Source organism: Urocitellus parryii, chromosome 3 (assembly GCF_045843805.1).
Source record: "Urocitellus parryii isolate mUroPar1 chromosome 3, mUroPar1.hap1, whole genome shotgun sequence".
Taxonomy (NCBI): Eukaryota; Metazoa; Chordata; class Mammalia; order Rodentia; family Sciuridae; genus Urocitellus; species Urocitellus parryii.
This window is the reverse complement of record NC_135533.1, coordinates 150,309,181-150,335,914: the sequence shown is the minus strand read 5'-3', so window position 1 is coordinate 150,335,914 and position 26,734 is coordinate 150,309,181. Positions and strand designations below refer to the sequence as shown.

Genomic DNA, 26,734 nt, shown 5'->3' with positions numbered 1-26,734 from the left:
GATCCCGGCACATGTAACTGAGTCCCGAGGCCAAACTGGAGGACAGTGAGCCCCAAACCAATATGACTAAGGCCCTTACAAGAAGATGGCCATGTGGGGCCAGGTGACGTGCGTGGCACACGCCTGTGGATCTCAGTAATTCGGGAGGCTGAGGCAGAAGGATTGTGAGTTCAAAGCCAGCCTCAGCAACTTATCAAGGTCCTAGGCAACTCAGCAAGACCCTGTCTGTAAATACAAACCCTGTTTCAAAATAAAAATAAATAAATAAAAAGGGCTGGGGATGTGGCTCAGTGGTTCAGTGCTCCTGGGTTCAGTAACTGATACCCAAACAAAAACAAAACAACAAAACCTGGGCACAGTGGTGCACAGCTATAATCCCAGAAGCTTGGGAGGCTGAAGCAGGAGGATCACAAGTTTGAGGCCAGCCTCAGCAATTGAACAAGGCCCTGAACAACTTAGTGAGACCTTGGTGAGACCCTGCCCCCCAAATAAATAAGTAAGTAGGGCTGGGAATACAGCTCGGTGGTACAGCACCCCTCCTCTGCCTCCGCTTGCGGCAGGGTCTCCATTGCCTACAGCTCAAGCCCTGCATCACTGCGTCCAGTAGAGACCAGCTGCTACTAAGAATGACAGCAACGATTCAGGGACCTGTGTTCATGAGCCAGAAGATGGGATAAGCATTTACACAAGTCACTAAACTATGAAGAGCAAATACAACTTAATGGCATGTAGTAGTTGCTCAAGAAAGGCTAATTAGTAGTAACAGCAGCAGCAGCGTACAGCAATCCTTCAGTATCTGAAGGTGTGGACCCACAGATATGGAGGGACAGTCACAACTCCTCCTGCCTCACCTGTGAGAGGGCTCCCCCCAGCCAGACCCCAGGAGCACCCCCTGAACATCTCTAACCACTCGGTGCCAGACCTGGGGGTGCCAAGTGCTTCCCGGGTGGCATCTCACTGAACTCTCAGACCGCCTGGGGGGAAGGGATCTTTATCTCCATTTTACAGATTTCAAATCCGAGGCACAGGGAAGAGAAGCCGTTGGCCTGGGCCTTGGTGGGAGAAAGGGCTTTCTGTGAGCTGACTCTCAGTGGAAGCCAGGGCTGGTTTTCCCTCCCCTTCATTTATGCCCCCGACCATCCAGCCTGAGTTCTGGGAACCTCGTCTGTGTTAATCTCCTGGATGGCCAGGGTTGCTGGGTCTCTCCCCAGCATGCCCGTCAGGCGCCAGTGGACTTGGGGTGTGACACAGAGAGCCAAGCGTCCAGGCCAGGGAGATCTGATTTAAAACCCAGGGCTACTGCTGCCCAGAGCCAGTGTCTCTGCTCCTTTGAGCCTCAGTTTTCACATCGGTTAACTGGGCACAGGATTGCAAGTGTCCTATTCAACCCCATGGAATTCAGTGAAAATCAGAGTAAACCCCCTTTGCCTGCGACAGCTGAGAAATGCAGCAAAACATGCCCAGGGCAGTGATGTCCCTGAGGACCCATCCCCAAGGATCCAGGATGATGGACCACAGGGGCAGTTTGGTGGAGGTGAAGCCCCGGCACTTAGCAGTCAGTTGAACACAGACTCTCAGAACCTCTGTTTCCTCATCTTTACCACAGGAACTGTGGCAGCCAAGTACAGATTTGTGGGAATAATTCAAACATGTCAAGTGCCTACCATGGAGCCGGGGCTTGAAATATGGGGCCTAAAATGCTGGGGCGCTGTCTGGTGTTTGTCTGAAGATGGAGACTGGCTGCAGAGATGGGGTGGACTTGGAGCTCTGATTGAGGGCGGGGTTCCAATGCAAACAAGCTGTGCAAACATGCCCAGGCTGCTTAACCTCTCTGAGCTTCAGGGTTTTTTTCCCTCTGTGGAGTGGGGGCGAGAGTGAAATCTCCACCATGTCACTACAAGCTTAGGACACCTGCTTCCTAAAGGACGCTGGCGCTAGGGTGCTGTCACCCTCTGTCTCCTGCCCGTTCCGCGGGGCTCTTACCTCGCTCCTCCTCCTTCTCGCGGAGGACTCTGCCCTTGAGGGCTCGGCTCCAGGCTCCCCCGTAGTCGCCCAGCTTGGCTCTCTCATTGCTGTCCTTGCCCTTGAACGAGGGTCCGTACCTGCGCGCGATGCTGGACGCTTCGCCGTCGCGGAAGCCCCTGCCCAGGTGCAGGTCGCCCAGGAAGGGCAGCTCGTGGCCCTGGACGCCGCCTGCGGCGGGGCTGGCCTGGCCCTGGGAGGTGGCGGGCTGGCCCCCGAAGCCCGAGTGCAGGAAGACCAGGCTCCCGGCCGCCAGGTACAGGGCCAGGAGCGAGAGGAAGCGCAGGGGCTTCCTGCGGCAGGAGCGCTGCACCTTGACCCAGAGCTTGGCCATGGCGCGGGCATTCCGGACAGACTGGCTGCTGGGCGGCTGGGGAGGCCACAGGGGACGTGGCTCTCCGGGCTTCCCCTAGGGACGGGACCCTGGGGGGTCCTCCGTCTTCCTCCCCCTGCAAAGGGGGTAGCCCAGGCCTGAGGCCCAGGGCAAGTCCAGCTCTTGGTTAGGCCAAGGGAGAGGCGGCCCAAGGTCAAGGTGGGCTTCTTGTGGCCAAGCAAGGGGACCCGCGGGAGGTGGTCCCATCTCCCTACATCTTGTTCTTCACCTCGGAACTCCCCCCAGTGGCTCTGAAAGTGGCAGTTCCGCAGAGGTTCCGCTCCTCAGGCCTGTGGGAGCCGGTGACTTCACGGAGGCCTTGGATTCTGGCCTTATCTCCCAGCCAGGGGCCAGGCTCCTAGGGTCCACCCTCTGGGGTCAGAAACCCATGGGCCTCCATTTGTCAAGCATCGGGTCACCGGGTAGCCACCTGCAAAAGAGCACAGAACCCGGCGTGAGGAGCCCCTCTCCAAAGACAGGACCAAGGGGGTCTTGAGCATCCTTGATGGGGGACAGAGTTGGTTGCAGGACCCGGCCCCCACCCCACAGACACCCAAGTCCACAGATGCTCCAACCCCTTCTAGAAGATGGTGCCGTATTGGCAGAGAACCTGCACACAACCTCTCAAATACTTTAAATCATCGCTGCCTTGCTCTGATACTTCACGCAATGTCAATGCTCTAGAGACAGTTTTTATACTGTATTCAGAGAAAAGGGACAAGAAATAAGTCTGGGCCTGTGCAGAACAGCAAAATCATGTTTTCCATCTGCATTCGGTCGGATCTCTGGTTGCAGAACCTGCAGATACAGAGACCGACTGTGCTCTGCCCCACGCTTCTTCTATCTTTGTCAAACATGAACATCCAGATGTGGGTGAGGTCCCCAAGGCATTTCCTAGTTCCTGCTGAACTACCCGCTGGGCCCAGCTGATTTTGAATCTGCTCAGATTCATTCATTTATTTAACCCCCAACAAATATTTCAGGAGAGCCGTCCTATGTGCCCAGAACGGTCCAAGGCTGGGCGCCAGAGAGACCAAAGCTCACCAGCCTCACTTTCTAGGGACAGAAATGGAATCCACAGGTCCCTCTCCTCTACCTGAAGAAGAAAGGGACAGTGGCATTACTCGGCAACACATTCGTTCATTCAGCTTTTATGGAGTGTCTACTGTGTGCCCGGCTTTGTGCCACGCCTTCTGCACGCATCTCCTCATCCTTCTCATCAGTCCTACGGGGGGGCGAGCGTCTCCCTAGTTCACAGATGAGGAAACTGAGGTTGCACGGCTTGTGCGAGGCAGAGATGGGATTTGAAGCCAGATGTTCCAATGCCAAAGTCCAGCTCTTACTCACGGGCTTTTGGCCTCTGCCTTTCCCCCACATCATCTGGACATCACTTGAGAACTCAGAGATGGTTCCTGGAGCTGTGAGCCATCTGTCCCTTCTACCAGTTACAGACAGGGGCTCGTCTTTTTTCAGGGTCTCTCAGACAATGGTCTGAGGAGCATTTGATTCTGAATCACTGGGGAGCCTGGTCCACAGGAAGGTTTCTGACCTCTCTGGTCAGTGCCTCTGGTTAGCAAGCTGCCCTCGGTGTGAGGACAAAGTCCAAGACCGCTGCTGTAGGAGTCAATGTTCGGGATCGTCAGCCGGGAAGAGGAACTGAGTGTGAATCAGAAAGCAGAAGAGGGCCTCGGGGAAATCACAGCACGGCCGCCCGACGCCCATCTCGGTCAGGGCCACTGGACGGGAGCTCTGAAGCGAGACGGCCCCTCCAGATCCAGACAGCAGCAGGGGAGTTTAACTGTGGCTTGGAGGCCGCCTGCCTGTCCACTATGGAACTGAGTACCGAGCACTTCCTATGCACCAACCACCTCCTAGGCATTTGGAATAGATCAGTGAACAACACAATAAAAAAGACAGGTCCTGTGCAGTCAGTCTGTCCGCCTAATCATCCATCCTTCTCTCTGTCTATTCAGGCATCCATCATCCATCTACCCATCCATCCATCCATTCACCCATCCAACCATCCATCCATCCACCATCCATCACACCATCTACCCATCCATCCATCCACCTATCCATCCATCCATCCATCTACCCACCATCTATCACACCATCCATCCATCCATCCATCCACCCATCCACCCATCCACCCATCCATCCATCCATCCATCCACCCATCCATCCATCCACCCATCCATCCATCCATCCATCCATCCACCCATCCAAACATCCACCCATCCATCCACCCACCCATCCATCCACCCACCCATCCATCCACCCACTCATCCATCCATCCACCCACCCATCCATCCATCCACCCATCCATCCACCCACCCATCCATCCATCCATCCATCCAACCATCCATCTACCCATCCATCCATCTATCCATCCATCCACCCATCCACCCACCCATCCATCCATCACACCATCCTCCCATCCATCTATCCATCCATCCATCCATCCATCATCCATCCATCCACCCATCCATCCATCCATTCACCCATCCATCCATCACACCATCCTCCCATCCATCCACCCACCCATCCATCCATTACACCATCCTCCCATCCATCCATCTATCCATCCATCCATCCATCCATCATCCATCCATCCACCCACCCATCCATCCATCCATCCATCCATCCACCCATCCATCCATCACACCATCCTCCCATCCATCCATCCTCCCATCCATCCATGCACCCATCCATCAATCACACCATCTATCCAACCATCCATCCATCCATCACACCATCCTCCCATCCACCCATCCACCCATCCATCCAAACATCCACCATCTCTGTCCACCCAGGCATCCACTTTCCTCCCAATCATTTAAAAATGCCTGCTGGTTGCCGACTATGTGTGAGCTAGGAATGAGGACTAAGTAGCTCAGAGTCTGCTTTCAGGGAATCCAGAGTCAACTAAGGGATAAGGCCATTTAAATAGTGACCATTCCAGATAGACAAGGACAAATACCGTGGTGGAGAGCAGCACTGAACATTAATCATGTTTATTGAGCACTTGATATGTGCCATAAGTTGTTCCTTCTACACAGCTGCGTGCTCTGATTTAATCCATTGGTCCCATCATCCCTGATGTGAGACACCCGTTAGAACTTACAGAACATGTGAAGAGATCACAATAACAACAATATAATCCCATCAGAGTGCAATAATCATAATGTAATAAGATCAGTTAATATCATATCTGTGTAAGCTCTGGATAGTCATTTCCAGCTTATTTGAAGGCACCAGTGTCACTTTTGTTGAACTAGTCTCAGAATTGAAAACTTGGGACTTCACTGGCGAATCCCTGTCACAATTCCACGTGGGCGAGCTGTCTCTGCTTTGCGTGGTTGGGGAATGAGTGTCAGAGAGCCCGAGTCACTCCTCCAGAGCCACACAGCTGACAGTGGCCGCTGAGCTGCAGATTCAGGGCCACCCGACTGCAAAGCCCATCTTCCTCCCCACGGCCTTCTTTCTACCCCTTTGAAAATGACGACAACTAGAGCCACGTGTCCAGACAAGGGCCTTTGTCCATCAATTCCCAGATTTTGCCTTCAAATCTCAGGAGGCTGTGGCCCTGCTGTGGAAAGCCCTGGAAGGTGGGTGTTGGAGCAGTGAGGGTCGGAATGGCCTGGGGGACCCGGACGGGCTTCCCCAGGGCAAAGTCTTTGATAGGGCAGCTCTAAAGAAAGAAGAGCAGTCTCCAGAGAGGAGCAGAGATTCTCTGGGTGAAGGACAAAGGGCCGAGCGAGCTCAGGGAGCCTGGCAGTGCCTGGCCGGGTGGGGTCTGGCCTGCGTCACCCACACCTCAGAAAGACCAGGATCCCGCCATCCGGGCCACTCTGGAGATGTGCAATATCCCCAGTGTCCCCAGACGCCACCCACGTGCCAGATCTTTCCGCAGAAGAAGCCGGGAGGGGACGGGTCACCTTGGCTTCTGCAGACACTCGGCTGGAGCCTGAGCCCCGGGGCACAAGCCGCTCTGGGTTCAAACCCAGGCCCTTCTGGCCGAGCACCTTGGGCAAGTCAGCGCTGCTCACTGACCCTTGGGGTCCCCCTGCTGTAAAATGAGCCAAAGGATCCCAGCCCTAAAAATTAAATTGTGAAAGGATTGAAAGAAAATGGTAGGGAGGCTGGGCACGGTGGCTCAAGAGGCTGAGGCAGGAGGATCGCCAGCCTCAGCAACAGTGAGGCCCTAAGCAACTCAGGGAGACCCTGTCTCTAAAGAAAATACAAAATAGGGCTGGGATGGGGCTCAGAGGGGGAGTGCCCCTGAGTTCGATCCCTGGTACCCCCCCAAAAAAACTAGCTCTAAAAAATGGCAGGAGGCTGTCTGGCAGAGGGGATGCTCAGAGAAAGCCCCCACCCCGCTCTCCCCCTGCAGCCTACACGGAGGAGCCCTGGGGCGGATGGCCACATCTGCACGTGGGCTGCTGGTCGGAGGTCCCTGTGGCTCCGTGCCTCTGACACTATTTGTGGTCTGGCCTCTTTGGTGGCTCCCTGGTTCCTTTACATTCCGACACAGCTTTGCTCTGAGTGGGTGCCAAATGGGCTCCTTAGCAGCTGGCAGGGGGGCGGGGGAAGGCAGGGGACAGGGAGCAGGAGAAAAGATGCTGCCCGAGCCACCCATGGCTTCATGCCATTGCCAACACACTCAGGTGACGGCCTCGGGAGGCTGCAGATTCAGGGCTCTGTGGAGGCAGGATTTCTGTCATTCAGGGCTGGGTGGCTCTGGGGCTCCACAGTCCACTGTCATCCAAGGAATCCAAAGACTGTCCTGCCTCGGGGCCATCGCCATTCTCTACCCTGGGTCTCTGTCTCTGTTTCTTCAAGTCTCTCTCTCTCTCTCTCTCTCTCTCTCTCTCTCTCTCTCTCTCTCTCTCTCTCTCTCCTCTCTCTGCCCAAAAAGTCTGCCCAAGAGAATGGGGAGACCAATCCACGGACCACAGATGTGCAGCCTTTAGCCATCGCTGTCTGGGTCCCAGCTGGAGCCTCCGGGAAACAGCCTATTTTTAGCACCAGCTGGAACCTCTGGGTTGAGTGGCCAGGTGGAGCTGCCTGCAGGGGGCACCAAGAGGAGCCCCTGCCCTGCAGCTGGGAATCCTGGTTTGGGTAGATTTGATGTCTTCGGAGGGCTGGGAGGGGGACCCATGGGGGACACTTCCAAGAAACGGGGAGCCCAGGCCAGAGGTGGGATCTCAGCCTCAGCCTGACACACACTGTTCGCTGAACACTGACTACGTGCCTCGCATGGCACCCGCTGTTGAGTGCTCTTCACAAACCTCCAGGGGGTGGCGACTCACCCCTGTGGCCCTCAGCTTCCCGTCTAGAAGGGGGAAATACTAGTATCTATCCCTGAAAGAGGTGTGAGGACTGAATAAGTGAATAGACGCAGATGTCGGGTAGAATGGCTTCTCCTAATGGCCTCTCCGACCAGCTCCTGCCTCTCTCCTGCACCCTGTAGACAAGAATTAACAGAGTGGAAATGAAATTCCCAGGTCTTTCTGTATGTGCATGTATATATATTTGACTACATTCCCAGCCATTTTTATTTACTCATTTTTAAAATATTTTGGGGGGAGGGTACCAGGGATTGAGCTCAGGGGCACTCGACCACTGAGCCCCATCCCCAGCCCTATTTTGTAATTTATTTAGAGACAGGGTCTCACTGAGTTACTTAGCGCCTTGATTTTGCTGAGGCTGGCCTCGAATTTGTGATCCTCCTTCCTCAGCCTCCCGAGTTGAAGGGATTACTGGCACTTTGCCATGGAGTCGGGCCTCATGAGCATCCTCTGACAATCTTAATAATGATCGGTTTGTTTTCCAGCGTGGCTCTTGGTGTTGCTGTCCCCATCCAGCAGACCTGGAGCAAACAGGTGTGTGTCTATGTCCCTTTACCTGGGGGTTTTCTCCAACACTGGAGATGCTCTCTGGGCCCCTGCGCCTGACCTGCTGGTGGTTGGGAGTTAGCATTTGGAAGCGGCTGGGGCCAATGACACGATGACTGGGGGGTGTGCTTTACGCAGGCTCCTGAGTGTCCCCAGCCGCCTCTAGCCTCGGCCACCCTGGTTCTGGCTGCCCTGACCCACACCTTCCTCCCGTCTCTCTCCCCCACTCAGGGAAGGGCGAGAGTTCGCCTCCCCTCCCCTGCTGCTCACCTTGGAACAGAGCAGGGTCTGCGCAAGCTTTTCCTTCCTCTTAAATGAACAATATTTGCAAAGTCCCTTCCCGATCAGTAAGTCCTGCTATGACCAACCCCTGCACGTGGCCGTCACAGGTGGGAGATCTTCACCAGGCTTCTGTGCAGGCGCCCCAGGACCTGTGGACCCCGACGGAGCCCAGCTGCACAGAGACCTACTCCACAGACAGGAAGCTGAGGCTGAGGCTCGGGAGCTTCTTACCTCGCCAGACCCAGGGCCAGAAAGAAGAGGAGCCCGGGGTCAAGTGGGAACCCTGAGCCTCACTGCCATCCCACCCTGGCGGACACCAGCTGGAGCCACAGGACAGCTGGGCTCCCTCCTAAACCCGGCGTCTCTCCGTGGAGTCCCACCATCCCCTGAGGGTCTCCTAAGCTTGGAAACGCGGAGGAGCACCCCTCAAAGGCTGCTTTGGGCCCAAGGACCGCGCAACACCCCTTGTTTTGTGGCACTGGGAATGAACCGGGCCTGGCACATGGTTGTCCCCGGTTCCTTCAACAAAGGGACTCCTCGTCCTCTTGCTTTTGGGGCAGCTGCTGGGCAAGACGAAACAGCTTGAGGAGAGACGCCATCACCAATGACCCCCTCTGGGGGTCACCCTTCTGCTCCCGGGAGGCTGTGGTTCTATGATCCCATGACGCCCAGGACAGACGCGCAGGGTGTCCCCAGGTTTGCGATCATTCTGAGCAGACGCGCAAGGGACCCTTCTGTAGGTACAGACCTAGATCACAGCGGGATTGCTGTGGCCACTGTCCTGCACAGTGACATGCACACGCACACACACACGCACACACACGCACACACACACACATGCACAGGGAGGGGATGTGCCCCAGCCCCAGGGAGACCCCCGGAGCTGCGTGCCACCCTCTGTTCCCAGGACTAGCGCCCTCCGCCACCCCCAGCTCACAGCTCCTCATCCAGGTCCACTCCCATTCATCTCCTCCAGATCTCAAGAAGATAAACGAGGAGGCAAGTGCCGTTAGCTCACGGCCTTTACCCCCGCCATCTGCCATGATGTCATTAAATTAAAAAATCAGGAGGGCCATATGGTGCCCATTATAAATAAATATTAACATTTTCCCCTGGATAATGACTTCGAGTCCTCTGGCTCCGTGGGCACAATCTGTGGCCGCTTTCACTTGTTGCAGGTTGGGCCACACAGTGAGGCAGGAAGGAAGGATACGCGGGGAGGGGTTGGACCTTTCTGGGCAGCTGCAGCAGGCACGATGTGGCTTTCAGCAAGTGGCCTCTCTGTGACTCGGACCAGCCCACCCCGCCTCTGGCGGGTTAAATGGGTTACAAGGTATAAAACACACAGCTCCCTCCTAAGAGCGTCGGCTACTGTTTATTGAGCACTTACTATGTATCCGTCGCTGTTCTACAGAGTGATTTATTTCATTGGTACAACATTCCAAAGGGAAAGGTCCTATCCTAACCTGTTTTACAGAGGAGGAGACTGACATTCGGGGAGGTTTGGTCATCTGTGCAAGGTCACACAGCTAGAAAGTGGTACAAGACATAGGGAACCCAGGTGATCTGGCTCTGCGTGACCAACAGTCTCTCTGTGGACGGTCATTCTCTGTTCCAGTTTTGGTGAACCAAGCAAAGCATTCACCCCTTCTTGTGGTGAAGAAAAAAATGAGGGTTCAGGGCTGGTGGCCACCCGGGGCAGGTGAGCAGGACACCTGGGGGGAGTCTGTGTGATCCCCAGCCCCTGTCCACGGGGGTCAGCTCTCGGGGTCATGTTGTGCCACATTCCCTGCCCGTGGCACGGCTACAGGACCAGAGACCCTCCACTTGCCCCGGGATGTGGAGTTGGGATTTGAGACCCGGCTGTCTCTGCTGCCCACTTGCCCTAAAGACCTGCGGCCTCAGGAGCAGTCCCCAGGGCTCCAAAGAAAGAGAATACTGGGGCAGAGAGCAAGAGGGGCAGAGACAGGGGAGGCCTGGGGGCCCAGCAAGCCCTGGGCTCCTGACCTCGGAGGAGCCCAGAACCAGCCCCTTCCCGAGTCCAGACCCCATTCTTACCCCACTGGGGACACTGCAGAGCCGGCGCCTTAGCCACCATGGCTCTGCAGGCTGTGACCGTGGCAGCCCAACTCCCCTCTGGCCACGTGACCCCAGACCCTGCTCTTGGCATTTACACGATGGCGTGCGACCTGGGGACACCCTGGAAAGGATCGCGCTCTCCAGCCCCAGAAGACGGGGGACGTGGAGGCTCAGTTCCAAGAGAGGAGCCCATGGGACCGGCCTCCACCCTGCGTCCTCCCAGCCGCGTGAGATTCCAGAAAAGGCGAACCCAGGGCACAGTGGTAGGGACCAGGGTGGCCAGGGCCGGCGGGAGGGCGGGCGGAGCTGGTGGAAGCACAGGGAGACCCCAGGGCAGCGAAGGCCTTCTGCAGGACACGGTGGCCCTGGGAACACAGGACACCAGGAGCTAGCCCCAGGGTGCACTGGGGTCTCTGGCCACACTGATGTGTCACTGTGGCTCCTGGAAGGTAATGAGTTTGTCACTCTGGTGGGGACGTTGATAGTGCCGGAGGTTGTGGGGGAGGGGGAGGGACATGGGGAATCTCTGCCCCCTCATCAGTCGCCCTGAGAACCCAAGTCTGTTGGGCGAGATGGTATGTGTCTTGTTTTGGTTTTGGGGTTTTTTTGGTGGCACTGAGGATTGAACAATGCCAAGGGATTGTTCTGCCATGGAGCTCTGTCCCCACCCCCGCTCAACAGTGACTAATGGCATATTTCAGAACAGCTGATGGGAGTTCGACTGTCCCCAACACAAAGGAATGATAAATGTTCCAGGCGATGGAAATGCCAGTTACCCGGATCCGATCTTGCACAATGTGTTCGTATTCTGAAATGTCACAGTGCAGTCCCCATGACTATGTGACAATTAGAATTAACATATTATCCTTTTTTTTTTTTTTTTGGTACCAGGAATAGAACCCAGAGGCCCTCAACCACTGAGCCCCATCCCCAGCCCAATTCTGTACTTTATTTAGAGACAGGGTCTCACTGAGTTGCTTAGGGCCTTGCTTTGGCTGAGGCTGGCTTTGAACTTGTGATCCTCCTGCCTCAGCCTCCCCAGCCACTGGGATGACAGGTGTGGGCCATTATCCTAATTTTTTTTTTTAAGGACAATCAGGTATCCACAAAGCAGGGCCCACTGATGGCTGTGGGGCCAACTCTAGGAGGGGGAGGGGCAGAGCTGCAGGAGGGGACAGGGCTGGTGGGGACAGGGAGAACCAGCAGAGCCCCCTGGCCCAGCAGAGTGAGGACAGGTGCCCCAGGTGCAGGCCCCTGCTGGGCAGCTGGCAGCCCCCTCTGAGCCTGGCTCTCCTTCCCCAGGAGGGACTGGCCTGTCATTAAGCCATCTGGAGCCCTCCCCCTCCCCCCTCCCCTCCCCCTCCCCCCCTCCCCCTCGGGGGTCAATCAGCACAGGCTGCCTTAATAGGCTGCTAATTTTCTGGGGGGGATAATGGCCAGCTGTGCTGTTTCTGGGCCGACTGTTTACTGGGGGGCAGGGCAGCCGGGGACAGACCTCTGGGGGTGGCAGTGGAAGCCGCAGAGCTGATCTGAGGCTCTCCGCTGGGCTCCGCGGCCACCCCAACGCCAATGGCCATCCTCAGGCAACTTCCCCCAAATAATCCGACAGCCCGAGTGACGGGGGCGGGTGAGGGTGGTCCCAGAAGGACCCTCTGAGAAGGTGTCCCCAGGCTGTGGTGGCCCGTCCAGGCCGAGGCTGGCTGTGGTGGCTCCTGAGTGGATGAGCTGGAGGGGGAGCCGAGGACCCTCTGCCCCACTGGGCCAGGCCCCGTCCAGTGGCTCCGCGGCTGAGCTGGGGGAGTGCCCGGGTTTCTGGAGCTGAGACAGGCGGAGGCTCCAGTCCTCGGGGGACGCAGGGCGTGGACCTGGGTCCCTGCTTCACCAGCAGCAGAAGCTCATGTGCAGACTGGGGGCAGCCGAGCCCACCGAGGAAGGCCACCTGTCTCCAGTGCTCAAAGATCCCCCTCTGGTCACTCTGAATCGTCCTTAGGGCATGTGACAAAGAGCTGGGTGAATCCTGGAGATCTCCCACCCACGGAGGCCCCGGGGAGACCAAACGACAGGAGCCCTGTCCTGTGAAGCACCTGGTGTGGCCTGGGTCCGGGTAAGTGTCCAACGTCATCATTATTACTGCATCACAGAACCTTCGAGTTCAGAGGCCCAGAACCAGCCAGGGCAAGTCTGATGTTTTACAGATGAGGACTCTCGGGATCAGAGAGGCTGACAGAGTGACCTGGGGTCACACAGCCAGGCCAGGGCCAAGCTGCCCTGCAGGTTCATCCCGAGGTCTACCCTGCTGCCCGCCCCCATCACTCCCAGCCACAGCCAAGAGCACCCTGCCTCCCGAGGGCTCCATGCTGACTAAGGGGACTCAGCTGTAATTTGGGGAGGGGCCCACGCCCCCCAGAGCCCCAGGTGACCCTCCACCGTCCCCAGGGCGGCTTCTTCGCAGCCCAAGCCCCAGGAGGAGGGGACAACCCAGGGATCACAGAGCGACTCCTTGCCGGTCTGGCCTCCTGCCCTGCAGCCCTCAGCCTGGCCACGTCCCTGGGGAGGAGACCCGGGTGGACCTGGCTGCACACCTACTGTGCGCCGGGTCCCTCCACCGTCACCGCCACGGCCTCTCCCCCGCGTCTCCCTTTCCAGATGAGGCCATCGAGGCTGAAGAGCTCAGCCCATTCCTGGCGGCAGAGCTGGCCAGCAGCAGGGCCAGACCCAGGCCCAGGCCCAGGCTCCAGAACCTTCTGTGACTCCCCAGTGCTGCCCATGTCCGACCTCTGACCCTGGGGCCTCCTGACTGTGGGGCGGCTGGGGCCACTGGGAGTCCCCACCCTCGGGGGCCTTTCTTCCCTGTGGGCTCAGAGCCTGTGTGAGCGACGAGCACCTTCTAGAAGGTTCTGAGCCCCCAGACCACAGCCAGAAACCCAGTGACGCTTCAGCACCGTGGTCCCTCGTCACACCACGGTCCCAGGCCAGCAGAGAGCCACGCGTGTGCGCCCACATGGGCACCACCACGCCCACCCCTCCCCTGTCCCCAGCACACACCTGCTCCCCACCCCCATGGACACTACCCTGGACTGGAGGGTTTTCTGCTGCTGGGGATGGGGGTGCCACCCTGGGCATTGTGGGGTGGTCCCCGGCGTCCCTGGCCTGCACCTGCTGGATGCCACCCTTGGGACCCTGACCAACATGTCCAGACGCCCTTCTGGGCCCTGCCCCTGTGAATGAACCCCTGGTGGACCCCAGGTCCCCGGTGCACAGCCTGGAGGCCACTCTCCATCATGAGCTCCCACGGGGACGTCCCACACCGGGGTCCCCGAACCTCGGACCACATGCGGGCAGGCTGTGCCCATCCATGCGGTGGCCCCCTGGGTTCCGAGCCCCGTCCCCTCCCGTGTCCAGGTTGAACCGCTCCCAGGGAGACGGTCACACCTCGCTGCCTTCCAGCGACCGGACGACAGACGCCATGAATTATAGATCCCGAGTCATCTGGAAATTGCTTGGCAATTAGGGGACACCAGGGCCAGCGGGAGGGGACTTGGCCGGCGGGAACTGGCCCCGGGCACAGAGGCCGGCCTCCCAGGGGAGGCTGGGGGCCATTTCTTCAATTTGCTTGTCTGTGTCTTCATTTTCATAACCCGCTGTGGCTTCAGGGAAGTGGCAGGGACTGTGTGAGTTGTGACACCCACTGGACTTGGGTTTGAATCTTGGCTTCGTCACTAACAGAGAACGGGGGGGGGGGGGGCGGCTCAGCCTCCCCGGGCCACAGCCTCTCAGCCATGAAACAGGATGGGGACCACAGCTCCCAGGCCCTGGTTGGTGGCCACTACAGGCCCTCTGTGTGTGTCACCGGCTCGGCAGGGACCAGGAGAGCACCTGGGTCACTGGGTACAGGTGTCCACACGGATGTTGCGATTCTTAACCGATTATGAAGAGGTGGTTCTGCGTTTCCATTTTGCACTGAGCCTGCAAATGAGGGAGCTGTCCTGAGTGGTTGTGAGGACCTTGGAGAGAGGCTCCTGACCTGCCCCTGCAAGTGCCCATACTGTGGTCTCTGGCTTTCTTCCTACCCCGCCTGTCAAGATCATGCTGCGTGACCCAGAGCAGGTGGGTTACCCTCTCTGATCCTCCAGGTCCTTGGTAATGAAACACAACAATGACAATTGCTTTAAAATGTCTTCCAGTTCCCTCTGCCCCTCTCCCATATTTAAGCTCTAGTGCGGTGTGCCTGGAGCACTCCATTCCTGAAGCAATCCTGAGTACAACGGGCAGAGCTGCCGGATGCATTCATTCACTCACTCATTCGATAAGCACTCGCCGAGGGCCAGCCACGGTCCAAGCCAAGGTCTGGGTAGGTCTCCAGCTGTAGCAAATGTCAAATGTCCTTCACTGAACAAGCCTCCACAACCTTGAAATGCACGACGTCTGAGGCTCATAATGACTCTCCAAGGACCAGAAACTGAGGCTCAGAAAGGTTATGTGACTTGCTGAAGGTCACACAGCTCATAAGTGGCTGAGCTAGGATTTCAAGCAGGGGCCATGTGGCTTCAGAGGGTTTTTGGTGACAGTACTACCTCCCGATTAGAGGTTTACCTCTCCAGAGGGAACATGTATTCCTTGGCACCGTCTCCCCTCAGCTCCATGGCTGACTTACTGCTGCTCAGAATGAGGCATCCCCTAGCAGATCCTGGTGGGGCACCTGGAGCACACCATTCCTGAAGCAATCCCGAGTACAACTGCCAGTCAGTCCTCTCAGACCATGGGGAGGACTTAAGTAGCAAGCTGGTCTCTAGAGTCTCCCAAATCAGAGAGAGAGGAAGGTGTTCAAGACCAGAGGAGCCACTGGCCATTAGCCACCTGGGGCTGAAGTCTGACATCCCCTCTGGTACCTGGCTACTCAGGGTGACTGTGGAATCCTCAGGGAGGATTCAAGGTAGGAATTCTCAACCCAGAGTGTCCCTGGGCACCCTCTGGGAGGCTTGTTAGAGCACAGGGTCCCGCTCTGCCCCCAGAGTTCCTGAGTCAGCAGCCTGCAGCCTGGGGGCCGGCCCTCTGACATGTGCCCAGATGGGGCTGAGGGGGTTGGTTCAGGAACTGACCCACCGGAGGCCTTCTGCCTAGAGAATCGGAGCAGCCAAGGGGGAAGGGACGCTGGAAGACACCCGGATCTGATCCTGATCAAAGGGATCAATTCAAAATCTCAGCCAGATGCCGTGGCCCACGCCTGTCATCCCAGCAGCTCCGGAGGCTGAGGCAGGAGGATCACGAGTTTGAGGCCAGCCTCAGCAACTTAGTGAGGCGCCAAGCAACTCAGTGAAACCCTGTCTCCAGATAAAATATTAAAAAGGGCTGGGGTGTGGCTCAGGGGTCAAGCGCCCCGGGTTCAACTTCCGGTTCCTAAAGAAGAAACAAAACCCAGCTCTCCGTGGCCCTGGCTTCCCTGAGGGACGGGCTTCCCATGCAGCCTCCCTGAGCCTCGGGTTCCACAGGCTGAGTGGACGGGCTCCCCGGAAGAGCCGTGAGGACCTGCATCCTCACAGCAGGGATGAACTCACGGCAGGAAGCGCTGTTGACCGTCCAGGTGGCTGGAGGCTGCCCTGGGTCTCCTCGGGTCCTTACATGGACATGGACACCTCGGCCGTGACCTTGCTGGGACACAGGGTCTGCACAGAGTCCTCAAGTTAGGATAAGGTCACTGGGAGGGCCCTCGTCCAATACGACAGGTGTCCTCACAGAAGGAGGGACTCTGGACACCTCTGTCCAGGGAAGGCCACTGGAGGCAGGGAGGAGGAGGCTGGCCTCATCAGACCTGGCGAGCCCAGGGGCAGGTGCCCCTCGGCCCTCGGGGAGGGCGGCCCTTGGGGACTTCACTTTGGACTTCCAGCTCCAGAATCCTGAGACAATGAGTTTCTGTGGTGTAAGCCCCCAGGCGGTGGCACTTTGCGACAGTTACACACTGCTCTCTGCCAAGATCCTCGGGTTTCTACCCCCGTTTTTGAAATAAAAGAGACTTTCTGTACAGTTTGGCCAAAATACACACATCTTACGTGTCCAGGTGGATGGAACTTTACACAGGTGCACAGTCCTGGGACCCCTCCTACATCAAGACCCTGAACCGTCCCTCAGCCACACAACTGTCCCCAACCACACTTTTCTGTCATCTATCACCATAGATTCACTTTGCACATCCTGGAGTCCTGTAACAGCTGAAGGATGCGGAACAAAGGAAGCCCAGCCTTGACATTTCAACCCCCTCGCCCCCTCATAAAAAGCCCTGGAGAAAGGTTCCATTTTACAGGTTTGGGGTCAGAGGCCCAGAGAGGTTCTTTAACTTGCCCAAGGTCACACAGCTAGGGTATAGGTGGCCTAGCGAGGACTGACTGTACCCACTGCTTTTATAAGACACAGTCAATGCCCAGCAAGTACGACTGGCACTCATCCATGAGCCACCCTCAGGGACTTCTAATAAGCAATGGCTCTAACTCTGGGTCAGGTCCACAGTGGGCTCTCTGCCCCATCGAACCCACCAAGCATCGGCTCAGCGACACGGAGTGTTCTAGAACGTCCCCTCCCAGCATGGTGGGGCCTCGGCGCACCCTGCTCCCCAGCATCACAGAGAGGTGGCCCCTCCTGCTCCTGCCAGCCCAGGAGAAGATCAAGCTCCGAAATTCAACGCACAGTTTCCACTCGACCCGTATCAGCCGCGCACCACCCTGAGTCACAGAGGTCACAAGTGGAACCGTCACGAGTCGGAGGCCATCAGGAGAAGAGGGGCACCGAAGCCACATGGCTCCTACGGACGGTCCACACGGCGCCCACACCACCGCGTCGTCCAGCACCCCCGGGATCCCCTTTCACAGAGCAGACCGAGGCGGGGGCGGTGGACGGGTGCCCACGGCCACCACCCGCAAGTGGCAGAGCTGCTCCTCAAATCTGTCCCCTTCACCTCTGCCTCCCGCTGCCTCCCGCAACTCGGCAGGTGGCACTCTAATTAAAACCACGATAAGACGGGACGGTGGCCACCGCCCGGACACACAACCCAGAAAACCAGCCCAAACCAACAACCCGGGTGCAGGGCAGGAGGGGGTGACTGGAGCTCCTGGACCTGGGGGCAGGAATGAGAGGGGCAAAGGGCCTTTTGCAGTTTGCATCTAGAATGTTCCACGCAGGCTCGGGCCCCAGGGCAGGAGTGTCCAGAGGCGGAGCGTTAGGGGCACGGCCGGTGCCCCGGGCTCTGGCCTCAGCTCTGACCCTCCCTCTGTTGTCTGGATGGACGGGGAGGTGGTGGGAGCTGCAGGCCATGGGGCGGGGTTGGAGGAAGTAGGTCACCAGGGAGCACCCTGGGGAACTGGATCTTGTCCCTGGCCCCTTCTCCAGTCCCCACTTCCTTCTCTCTCTCTGCTCCCTGGCTGCCAGGAGCTGGGGCGTGACACTCCACCCTGATGCTCTGCCTCACCTCAAGCCCAGAGCCATGCAGCCGGGAGCCCAAAGAAACTTTTCTTCCACTGAGTCTTTGTGTCGGGCATTTAGTCACAGTACAGGAAAGCTGACTCAGCAACAACGATTCATTCTTACACAGTCAGAAATGCCCACTCAACACAGCCCGCAGTCCCTTCTCCTGGGCAGTTAAACCAAAGAAATGAACCCCGTGCTGGTCACAAAACCTGTATGCAAATGGTCACAGCTGCCCTAATTATGTGATTGCCTAAAACAAAGAGATTGGAGTGTCCAGGTCCTGAGTAGCACTCAGCCCTGTGGGGGACAACCAGGCGCTCCCCAGCACGGACGGATATCACAGGGGACTGGAAAAAGCCAGAGTCAGAACACTGCAGGATCCCACTTACAGAACATTCTAGAAAAGGTCCAAAGACACTCAGAGCAGTGGTTGCCAGGGACGAGGGTGGGGAGAGGACAGAGGAGTGGCCAGGGGCACGGGGCTCCTGGATAGCTTGACGGTGGCAGAGACCGCAAAGAAATGGCTGAGTTTTTCTGTAGGTGAATTATTACTTAATAATAATAATAATAACCCCTGAAGCCAGCAGCAACCCGGGGCGTTCTTCCTGCCGCGCCAGCTGCCTCCCGAGAAACATGCTTCTGAGAGAGTCACCTGCCAGCTCTTCCCGGGCCCCTGGGGCGGGCTCACCTGGGCGGAGGGACCCTCACTTGCAGGGTGTCGCAGCACCTGGCCTCCCAGTGGCCCTCTCCCCCGCTCCCTGCCAGCGGAGCCTGGGGTTATTTTTCTGGGAGAAGTGCCAGCCCCTGGCTCTCCCCCAGGCAGCCGCCACCTTGCTGTGCTGACAGGAAAACACGTTGGCACTGAGCTCTGTTTTCACCTTGGCCTCCCACCTGCATCCTGTTAACTCGGGGACAGGGACAGGGACAGGGATGGGGGTCCCTGGGGCTGCTGGTGGGAGGCAGCCTTGGGTGGAGGAGGGAGGAGGGGACCCTGCTTCTTCCCCAGCAAGTCTGCAGAGCCCCGGGGTCTCCGTGCAGAGGGGACAGGTGTGCTTGCTGGTGTCCCCCCACTCCCAGCACTGGTGACCCTGGGGGCCCAGAGGCGTCTTTGCTGGGGGAGGGGCATCCCCCACCCTTTGCCCCCGGGGAGACCCACCAGTCCTGAGGCCCATCAAACTCGTCAATAGAGACTGTCCACATGTCCCGTTAAGGATCACTGGGGCCCACAGAGGGAGGACCTGAGCGCAGTTCCCTGTCCCCCCCCCACGGCCTCCCCAGACCACCTTCCTGTTTAGAAGCTTCCGGTTTGAAGCCAATGGTGATTAGCTGCCCGGGCTGGGGGGACAATGTCCAGCAAGTCCGTGGGACTCTGGCCACCATGTGTGTTCCCACCTGACCAGATCCCCCAGGTAAGGAGGTGGATCCAGGCCTCCTGGGGACAGGGGCGGGTGTCTTTGTATCACCCTCCACTTAGGGCAGCTGGCCCCTTGCAGGGCTGAGCTGGGCACCCTGGACCCTGAACGCACTGAAGTGTCCATCCCGCAGCCCCCGGGACCTGGGTCTGGCCTCCGATCAGAGGCTGTCCTTGGGGGGCCACCAAGAGGCACTGCTGTCCCTCCAGGGCCTGGTGCAGGGTGGGGAGCTCGGGCCTCCAGCCGCTGCCCCGAAGGTTCTGCTCCTGTGTAACTCAGGAGCATCCTGCTGCCCGCTGGGCGCTGAGACCCTGTTTTCAACTGAAAGCGGTGATTTGCCACAGCTCTCCAGGGTCCTCAAGGGGGGGTGCCCTGCCCACCGCCCAGAGCTGGGGGCCTGGGAGGCTGTCCAGCTGCAGGGAGGGTCTGGGCTGGGGACAGGAGGAGGGCCCATGGGCAGAGCTCCTCTCTGACCCTTGTTATGGTTTGGATGTGAGGTGTCTCCCAAAAGCTCATGTGGGGGACAGCGGGTTAGAGGAGAGGCCTTCACCCAGTGACGAATGGACCCCCTGATAGGGACTGACCGTGGTCACTGTAGGCAGGTAGGTGTGGCCGGGGAGGTGGGTCACGGGGGTGGCGGTGCCTTCGGGGTATATATTTGTCCCTGGTGAGTGGACCTTGGGGCTCACTCTGTTTCCTGATGGCGGAGTCCTGAGCTGCTCCCCTCCACCACACTCTTCCGCCTTGATGTCCTGCTCATCTCAGACCCGGGGCCATGGAGTTGGCCCTCTGTGAACTGAGACCTGAAATCGTGAGCCCCAAATAAACTTCCCCTCTTCTGAGATTGGGCTTGTCAGGTCTGTGGGTCACCGAGGCAAAGAGGCTGACTAAAGAGCGCAGCTGGTGTCAGGCTGCTTCAGGCTGCGATAACAAATAAGCCCACTGACCTCACAACGACGAACATTAACTTCTCCTAGTTCTGAAACCTGGGAAGTCCAGGGCAGAGCGCCCCCTGATCCAAAACCCTTGGGGCCTCCTTCTTGGTCTGCAGATGGGGATCTTCTCCACTGCGTCAGCTGGGGAGGACGGAGACAGACCTGGCCTCCTGTCTCTTCACCTCCCACCGTCCTGCCTGCTGACCCCATCGCCCTGGGGCTCGGGACTTCAGCAAATGGATTTTGGGGTCACCGACCCTCTAGCACCTCGAGTCCACACGCAGGGTGGCTTAAAGCCACAGCCCTGTAGTCCAGAAGTCCAGGACCCCAGGGCAGGCCTGGGTCCTTCTGGGGCTTCGAGGGGGAAGTTGTTCCACGTCTCCCCTCGCTTCTAGCACTTGCCGGCGTCTCTGGCTTCTAGAAGCATCCGCCCACCTTCTCTGTCTTCACGATCTGTTCTGTCTGTGTGTCTGTTGTCTTCCAAGGACGCCGGCCGTTGGATTTCGGGCCCAGCTGAACCAAGGACACCCACAAAGACGCTGTTTCCAGAGAGGTTCCATTCTGAGGGTCATGATCTGAGCTGGGGGACTTGCCCACTCTTCTGTAGGGACCAGTTCATAGGGAGACTTCCTGTTCACGGTGCGGACCACGGTGCGGGAGCTGGAAGGGTCCCTGTGGTCTGTCGAATGCTGGCTCATGGGAGACGTCGTGGGTGAGCAGGCCTCACAGGACTCTGTCTACCCCCACTTTAAAGGTGAGGCACTGAGACTCTGGGGATGGACATACTGCCCCGGCACCACCCAACTGCCAAGCCACCCTGGAGGAGAGGTCCAAGGTCCTTGGATGCATGGCTTTCTGTTGGGAAGCTGCCCACCGCACACCGAGTCAGGGTCCCTTCTTTGGCCGAAGAGCACTGTCCGCAGGCAGCTTCTAGAAGGCCCGTCCAGGTGCCCCAGGGTGTAGACTCTTCTCCCAGCAAAGCAGGTCCAGGAGCGCAGTCTCCGCCTTGGCTTCTTGGCCACTCCATGGGGAAGCTCCGGGGTTGGGTCCACAGGATGCTGTCCCTGGGGGACATGGTGCTGGGTCTTCTAACAGCGCTGAAGACCAGCTCCATAGAGTCACTGCGAGCCAAGTGCCCGGTCAAACCCACTGCCTGCTCTTCTGCTACCTGTCCATCCCCTGCCCCTGAAGGTGGCCTCTCTGCGACTCCTTCATTCCTCCACCCCCATTCCGTCCCCTTCTTTGATGCCAGCGACAGGATGTGGCAGTGGACTTGGGGGACCCCAAGGCTCTGGGCAGGTGAAAACCGGGGAGAGCAGAGAAAGGGATTTCAAAGAAGGGAAGCGATTTCAGCGCCACTATAATCAGCTACACAGGAAGCTGCCTCCCCTGGGTTCACGGTGGCCTTTCAAATGTGACGTTGCTGTCAAGCCTCGTTATGCAGTTCTGTGCTCCCAGTGGAGCCAGAGAACACCCTAGAACATGCTGAACTGGGACATTTATTCAATAGATTTTATTGAGCAGCTACTACACACCGGGCCCAAGTCTAGATGCGGAGGTGCAGGAGAGAGCGACAGGCTGCCCCAGCCCTAGATATCTCACACTGGGAGAGAGTAGAGATGTGGCTTCCCTAGTCTTCTGCTGTCCCACCTGGACCTCAGAATCTCCATTCTCTTAGGTAACACTGACCTAGCCCAGCCCTGGTTATGTGCTTGTGGAAGTTGCCCAGCACAGTTACTGCAACCACCCCACTCCTGAGGTCAAGCCGACTCCTTCACAGCTCAGCTAAACCAGGGCTCGGGAGGAGCCCGAAATAGCTCCAGCTTGCAGGCAAAATGAGTGTGGAGGCCGCTGGTTCCATTCATCGCGCTGCCTTCCCCTGGTTATTTTGGGCTGCACGGTAGTGAGGTGGGGCGGGGGAGGGGGCTCTGCTTTTCAGTTCTGCTGCGTTGCTAGGTTTCTAATGGAAAATCTGATTTTCTTTGCCAGAGGACAGAGAAAAGTCCTGGAACAGGCGCTGATCACAGCCCCTGGATCCTCCAGCCCTGGGCACCTGCTTCGAAAGGGCGTGCAGAAGGTGCGGTCTGAGGAGGGTCAGAATGAGGAAGCCTGAGCCAATCAGCGCAGCCCATCTCCCTATCCCCCTTCGGTGATTGGCTCAGGAACAGGCAGATCATCTAATCACGACCAATGAGACTTTGCCTGGGAGAAAGAGGTTCCGGCTTCTTATGGAAGAGGGCATCTTGTGAGCTTGGGCTTCTGGGGTCCTCTTGTCACCACCGGGGCTGCCAACAACTGGACCAAGGTAGAGATGTGGAGAAACCAGGATCCAGCCGGCTTCTTTGGAGCCTGGATCAGGCCACACCTGAAGCTTGCAAGATATTGGTAGATTTTGATGTCTGTGAGCTAAAATAAGTTTTTTTTTCTTTCTTTAAGAAACTCTTTCTAGTTGTGTTTGGCCTTCAGTAAAGAAAGTCTTACCTGAGCCCGAGCTGCTGCAGAATGTCCACCCAGGTCTGTGGACCACCGCGGCTGTGCGAACACTGGCAAGCTCTGGAACGCGATGGGATCTGAGGGGCGGGGCTTCTCTGAGGCCAAGACTTAGGACCGAGTCTTCTACACTTGACCTTGGCCGGATCCCAAGGGCAAACAACGCTCCCCCAGCATGGTGGAAGGCTTTGCTGACTCCGTGGGACAGTTCTGCTCCGGAGGAGGAGCCCTACAGAATCTCAGCCCAGAAACATCCGGGGCATTCACTCCGCGGCCCTTGTCAGCGGTCATTAGATGTCCCTGGCACAGGGAGGCCAGCAGCAGAGTCCTTTCTTGGGTGCCTCCAAGGAGGGAGTCCTGGCTCAGAGAGGGGAAGTCACCCACGTACTGGGACAGAGCTGGCAGAACACTCAGAGCAAGATCTGATTCCCATCCCAAGACCTTTCAATACATCAGGGACGTCCACAGGGCGGGGACATTCTGGGCCTGAGACAGGATGACCGGGCTCCGACGCCTCCAATCATAGAGCGAGAAATGAGCCGCTTTTAATTGCCTTTGGGTCTCTCTGGGTACATCCAGAAAGAAAGTCCCCGTTTGGTGCCGATAGATCTTTAACTAACCCCGGCTCCTGTGCCTTCAGGACACCCAGCCTCGTGCTCTGAGCCCCAGGCTGGGGACATCGCGGGGCTGCAATTGAGCGAAGTGGTTGTGGTTTTGAGTATTTCTAGTGATTAACCTCTATTTAGGGAAAGGCTTATCGATTTCCTATTTGCAGGTAAGTTAACTTCTCAGATAAACAATTTTCGCTAGAAAACGAAATCAATTCAAAGAAAAATAAAGCAAATTTGGGAAAAATCGTGAAGGTGGCAATGACTTAAGTCTGGGAGATGGTGCCAAGGTCTCTATCCGCTGAGCCCGGGATTTCTGCCTTATCAACTAGGAAATGGGGAGCCCGACCTAGAAAGGAGGGTGGCTTCCCCTTCCTTTCCTACCGTCCCCCGCATCCCATCTCCCCCAAACCCACCAGGTCAGCTAAGGTGCTCCTGGCCAGGGTGAGAGGGACCCCCAGGCCTTCCTTATCTCACCAGCAGGGTCACCAGCAGGGCACAGAGGTGGAAGGTGACCGTCTAGGAGAGAAATCAGATGCAGGCACCCAGGGGCTCCCCGTGCTCAGAGCTCGGTGCAGCAGGGTCTTCTGAAGTTCAAGAAATGCGCTTTTTTTTTGAGAGAGATAGTGAGAGAGAGAGAGAGAATTTTTCATATTTATTTCTTAGTTCTTGGCGGACACAACATCTTTGTTGGTATGTGGTGCTGAGGATCGAACCCGGGCCGCACGCATGCCAGGCGAGCGCGCTACCGCTTGAGCCACATCCCCAGCCCCAAGAAATGTGCATTTTTCTCTCCCCCGAGACCTGTAGGAGAACGTTCTGAGCATCTCTGCCAGTGGCATGTCCTTCAAGAGCAGAGTGGATAAAAATCCAGGGGAAATGAGAGGAACCGCACACAGGCAAGGTCGGGGCACATCTCAGACAGAACGCTGCCGCGCTCAGGGAAAGAGAGTGCGTGACTCCACCCCGGGAAGGTCAAGGGCAGGCAAACCCATCTCCAGGGACGGCAGGGACTCATCAGGAGACACAGAAGAACTTTGAAGGGGATGAGAATGTCCTCCCTCTTTACCTCCATGGTGGCTGCAGGGTGGCTCTAGATGTTTGTAAAAATTCTTTGATTTTTTTTTTTTTTTTGCACCTGCAAAGTTATCACTTGTAAAAAGCTTCTCTAGTACCCTGTGCCCCTAAAATAAGGATTCGGGATTGAATGATCAATGGAGTAGTCTATGAACATCAACCGAGTTCTAAAGGAGCGCACAAGTAGTCTTGGAACTAGGTAGACGGACGGAAAATAAATAAAGGACCATCGATTCCACTAGCAAAGGTGACCACTGCCTCCTGGGGTCCTGGGCCATGAGAAAGTGAGGACCCTTGGCAGTGTCCAGCAGGACATCGTCAGAACCCCTCGTTCATCCACTGTTTCTCTAGAGCGTCATTAATTGTTTTCTTATCTTTTCTTAATTTGTATTTGGCTGCCACAGACTAGTGGCTTAAAACCACACGATTTTATAAAAGCTCTGATGGACAGAGGCCTAAAATCAAGGTGCCGCCGGGCGTGGTGGCGCACACCTGTAATCCCCGCCACTCGGGAGGCTGAGGCAGGAGGATGGAAAGTTGAAGGCCAGCCTCACCGACTCATCAAGGCACTGGGTAACTTAAAATATAAAACAGGGGCTGGGGGTGTGGCTCAGTGGTCAAGTGCCCCTGGGTTCAATTCCTGGCACCAAAATATAAAAATAATAAAAAAAAATAGATAAAGTCAAGGTGTCCACAAGGCTGGGTTCTTCTGGAAGGCTCCGTGTCCTTGCTTCTCAGGTCCTCGAAGCCACCTACTCTCCTGGGCTCCTCGATCTTTCCTCGTGTCACTCCCAACTTCTGCTTGTGAGGTCACATATCGTCCTCCTGTCTCTGACCTCATTCTTCTCTCTTATTAGACCCTTTTGGTGACACGGCCCTGCCCTCTCTGTGTCATCACCAGACCCCATCAGAGACCAATTCCATACGCCAGGTTCCTCTGGCCCCAGGTTTTGGGATTAGACCACGGGCAGCTTGGGGGGGGGGGACAGGAGCCTTATTCAACCCCCCAGGCTTTCAGAGAGGGACCCGGGTGGGATCTGTCAGGAGCCGACCACTGAGCCACCTCTCCCCAGCTTCGTGTCCTCGGAGGCTCGACCTGGCCTCTCCTGAAGTCTCAGATTTCCCATCTACACCAGTGGGCTGTCACTGCATTTCCTTGGGGCTGCCAGAGGAGCTGGAAGTGACCTGTGAGGCTACTCACACAGAGTCGGGCACACGGTGAGGGTCTCAGCAAGTAGCCCAAGACCTCAGGGACGCTCAAGGGACAAACGATCTCGATGCAAGAAGCCACCCACTAGGGTGCCAGGCCCTTGGCTCCCCAGGCCTGTGTGACTTCAGACTCCTTCACAAACTTCCCTGGGGGGCCCCGGGTCCGGCAGAGTCACCTGGAGACCACCCCCTCCAGGAAATGTCGGGTGCGTCCTTCGGGGAGCTGGGAGCACTTTGCTGGTGCTGCCCGGGGCTCATCCAAGTGGCATTTCCTTGGCCCTCGGGGGAAATCGGACCCTGAGATGCAGAGAGGAAGAGGGTTTTGAAGTTCTTTGCCCACAGTGGAACTCGGTGCCCACACAGGCAGGGCGAGCGGATCCCCTTGGGAGGAGGAAGCTTTGTGAGCTCAGGGGACCAGAGATGTCACTTTCGTCTCTGGCTGGACAGCTGGAGGTCCCCTGCTGGTCTCCAAGGCGCCTGCCGCCACCACACCAGCCAAGATTCTGAACGGGGGTCACGACTCCTCCCTGGAGACGCGGCAGGACTCAGAGAGCCGGGGTGTGACGGGCGCCTCCTGGGAGAAGCCGGGGAGGGAAGGACAGGACCTAGGCCAGTGTCCCCAGCAGGCTTGGAAGAGAACCTGCAGCCACTGGCCCGGCCCCTCTGCCCCACGGAGCTCTGGGACCAAGGGAAGGGCTGGACAGGGACACTTGCCTTGGCTGTAGGTTTCCTTTTTCTGTGAGCCTCCATGTCCCCGTCTCTAAAATGGGGAAGATGGCCATGCTTCTGGCTGAGATGAGGGTCCAACTGACCCTGTGACACGAAACCGAGGTGGACTCTGCAGGTGCGGGGGTTTCATGAGCTCTTTTGACCAGGGGGAGTTTCCATTTTATGG

The 26,734-nt window shown here is 57.4% G+C and overlaps 1 protein-coding gene across 1 annotated transcript in view; it reads right to left on the bottom strand.

Moving 5' to 3' along the window:
* Wscd2 (WSC domain containing 2) overlaps window positions 1-26,734 on the bottom strand; it is an 83,923-nt gene that overhangs the window by 37,974 nt on the left and 19,215 nt on the right. Inside the window, exon 2 of the mRNA XM_026409210.2 lies at window positions 1,984-2,825. Within this exon, the coding sequence (XP_026264995.2) occupies window positions 1,984-2,356 (373 nt within the window). The 5' untranslated portion in view covers window positions 2,357-2,825. The remainder of the gene's footprint in view (window positions 1-1,983; window positions 2,826-26,734) is intronic.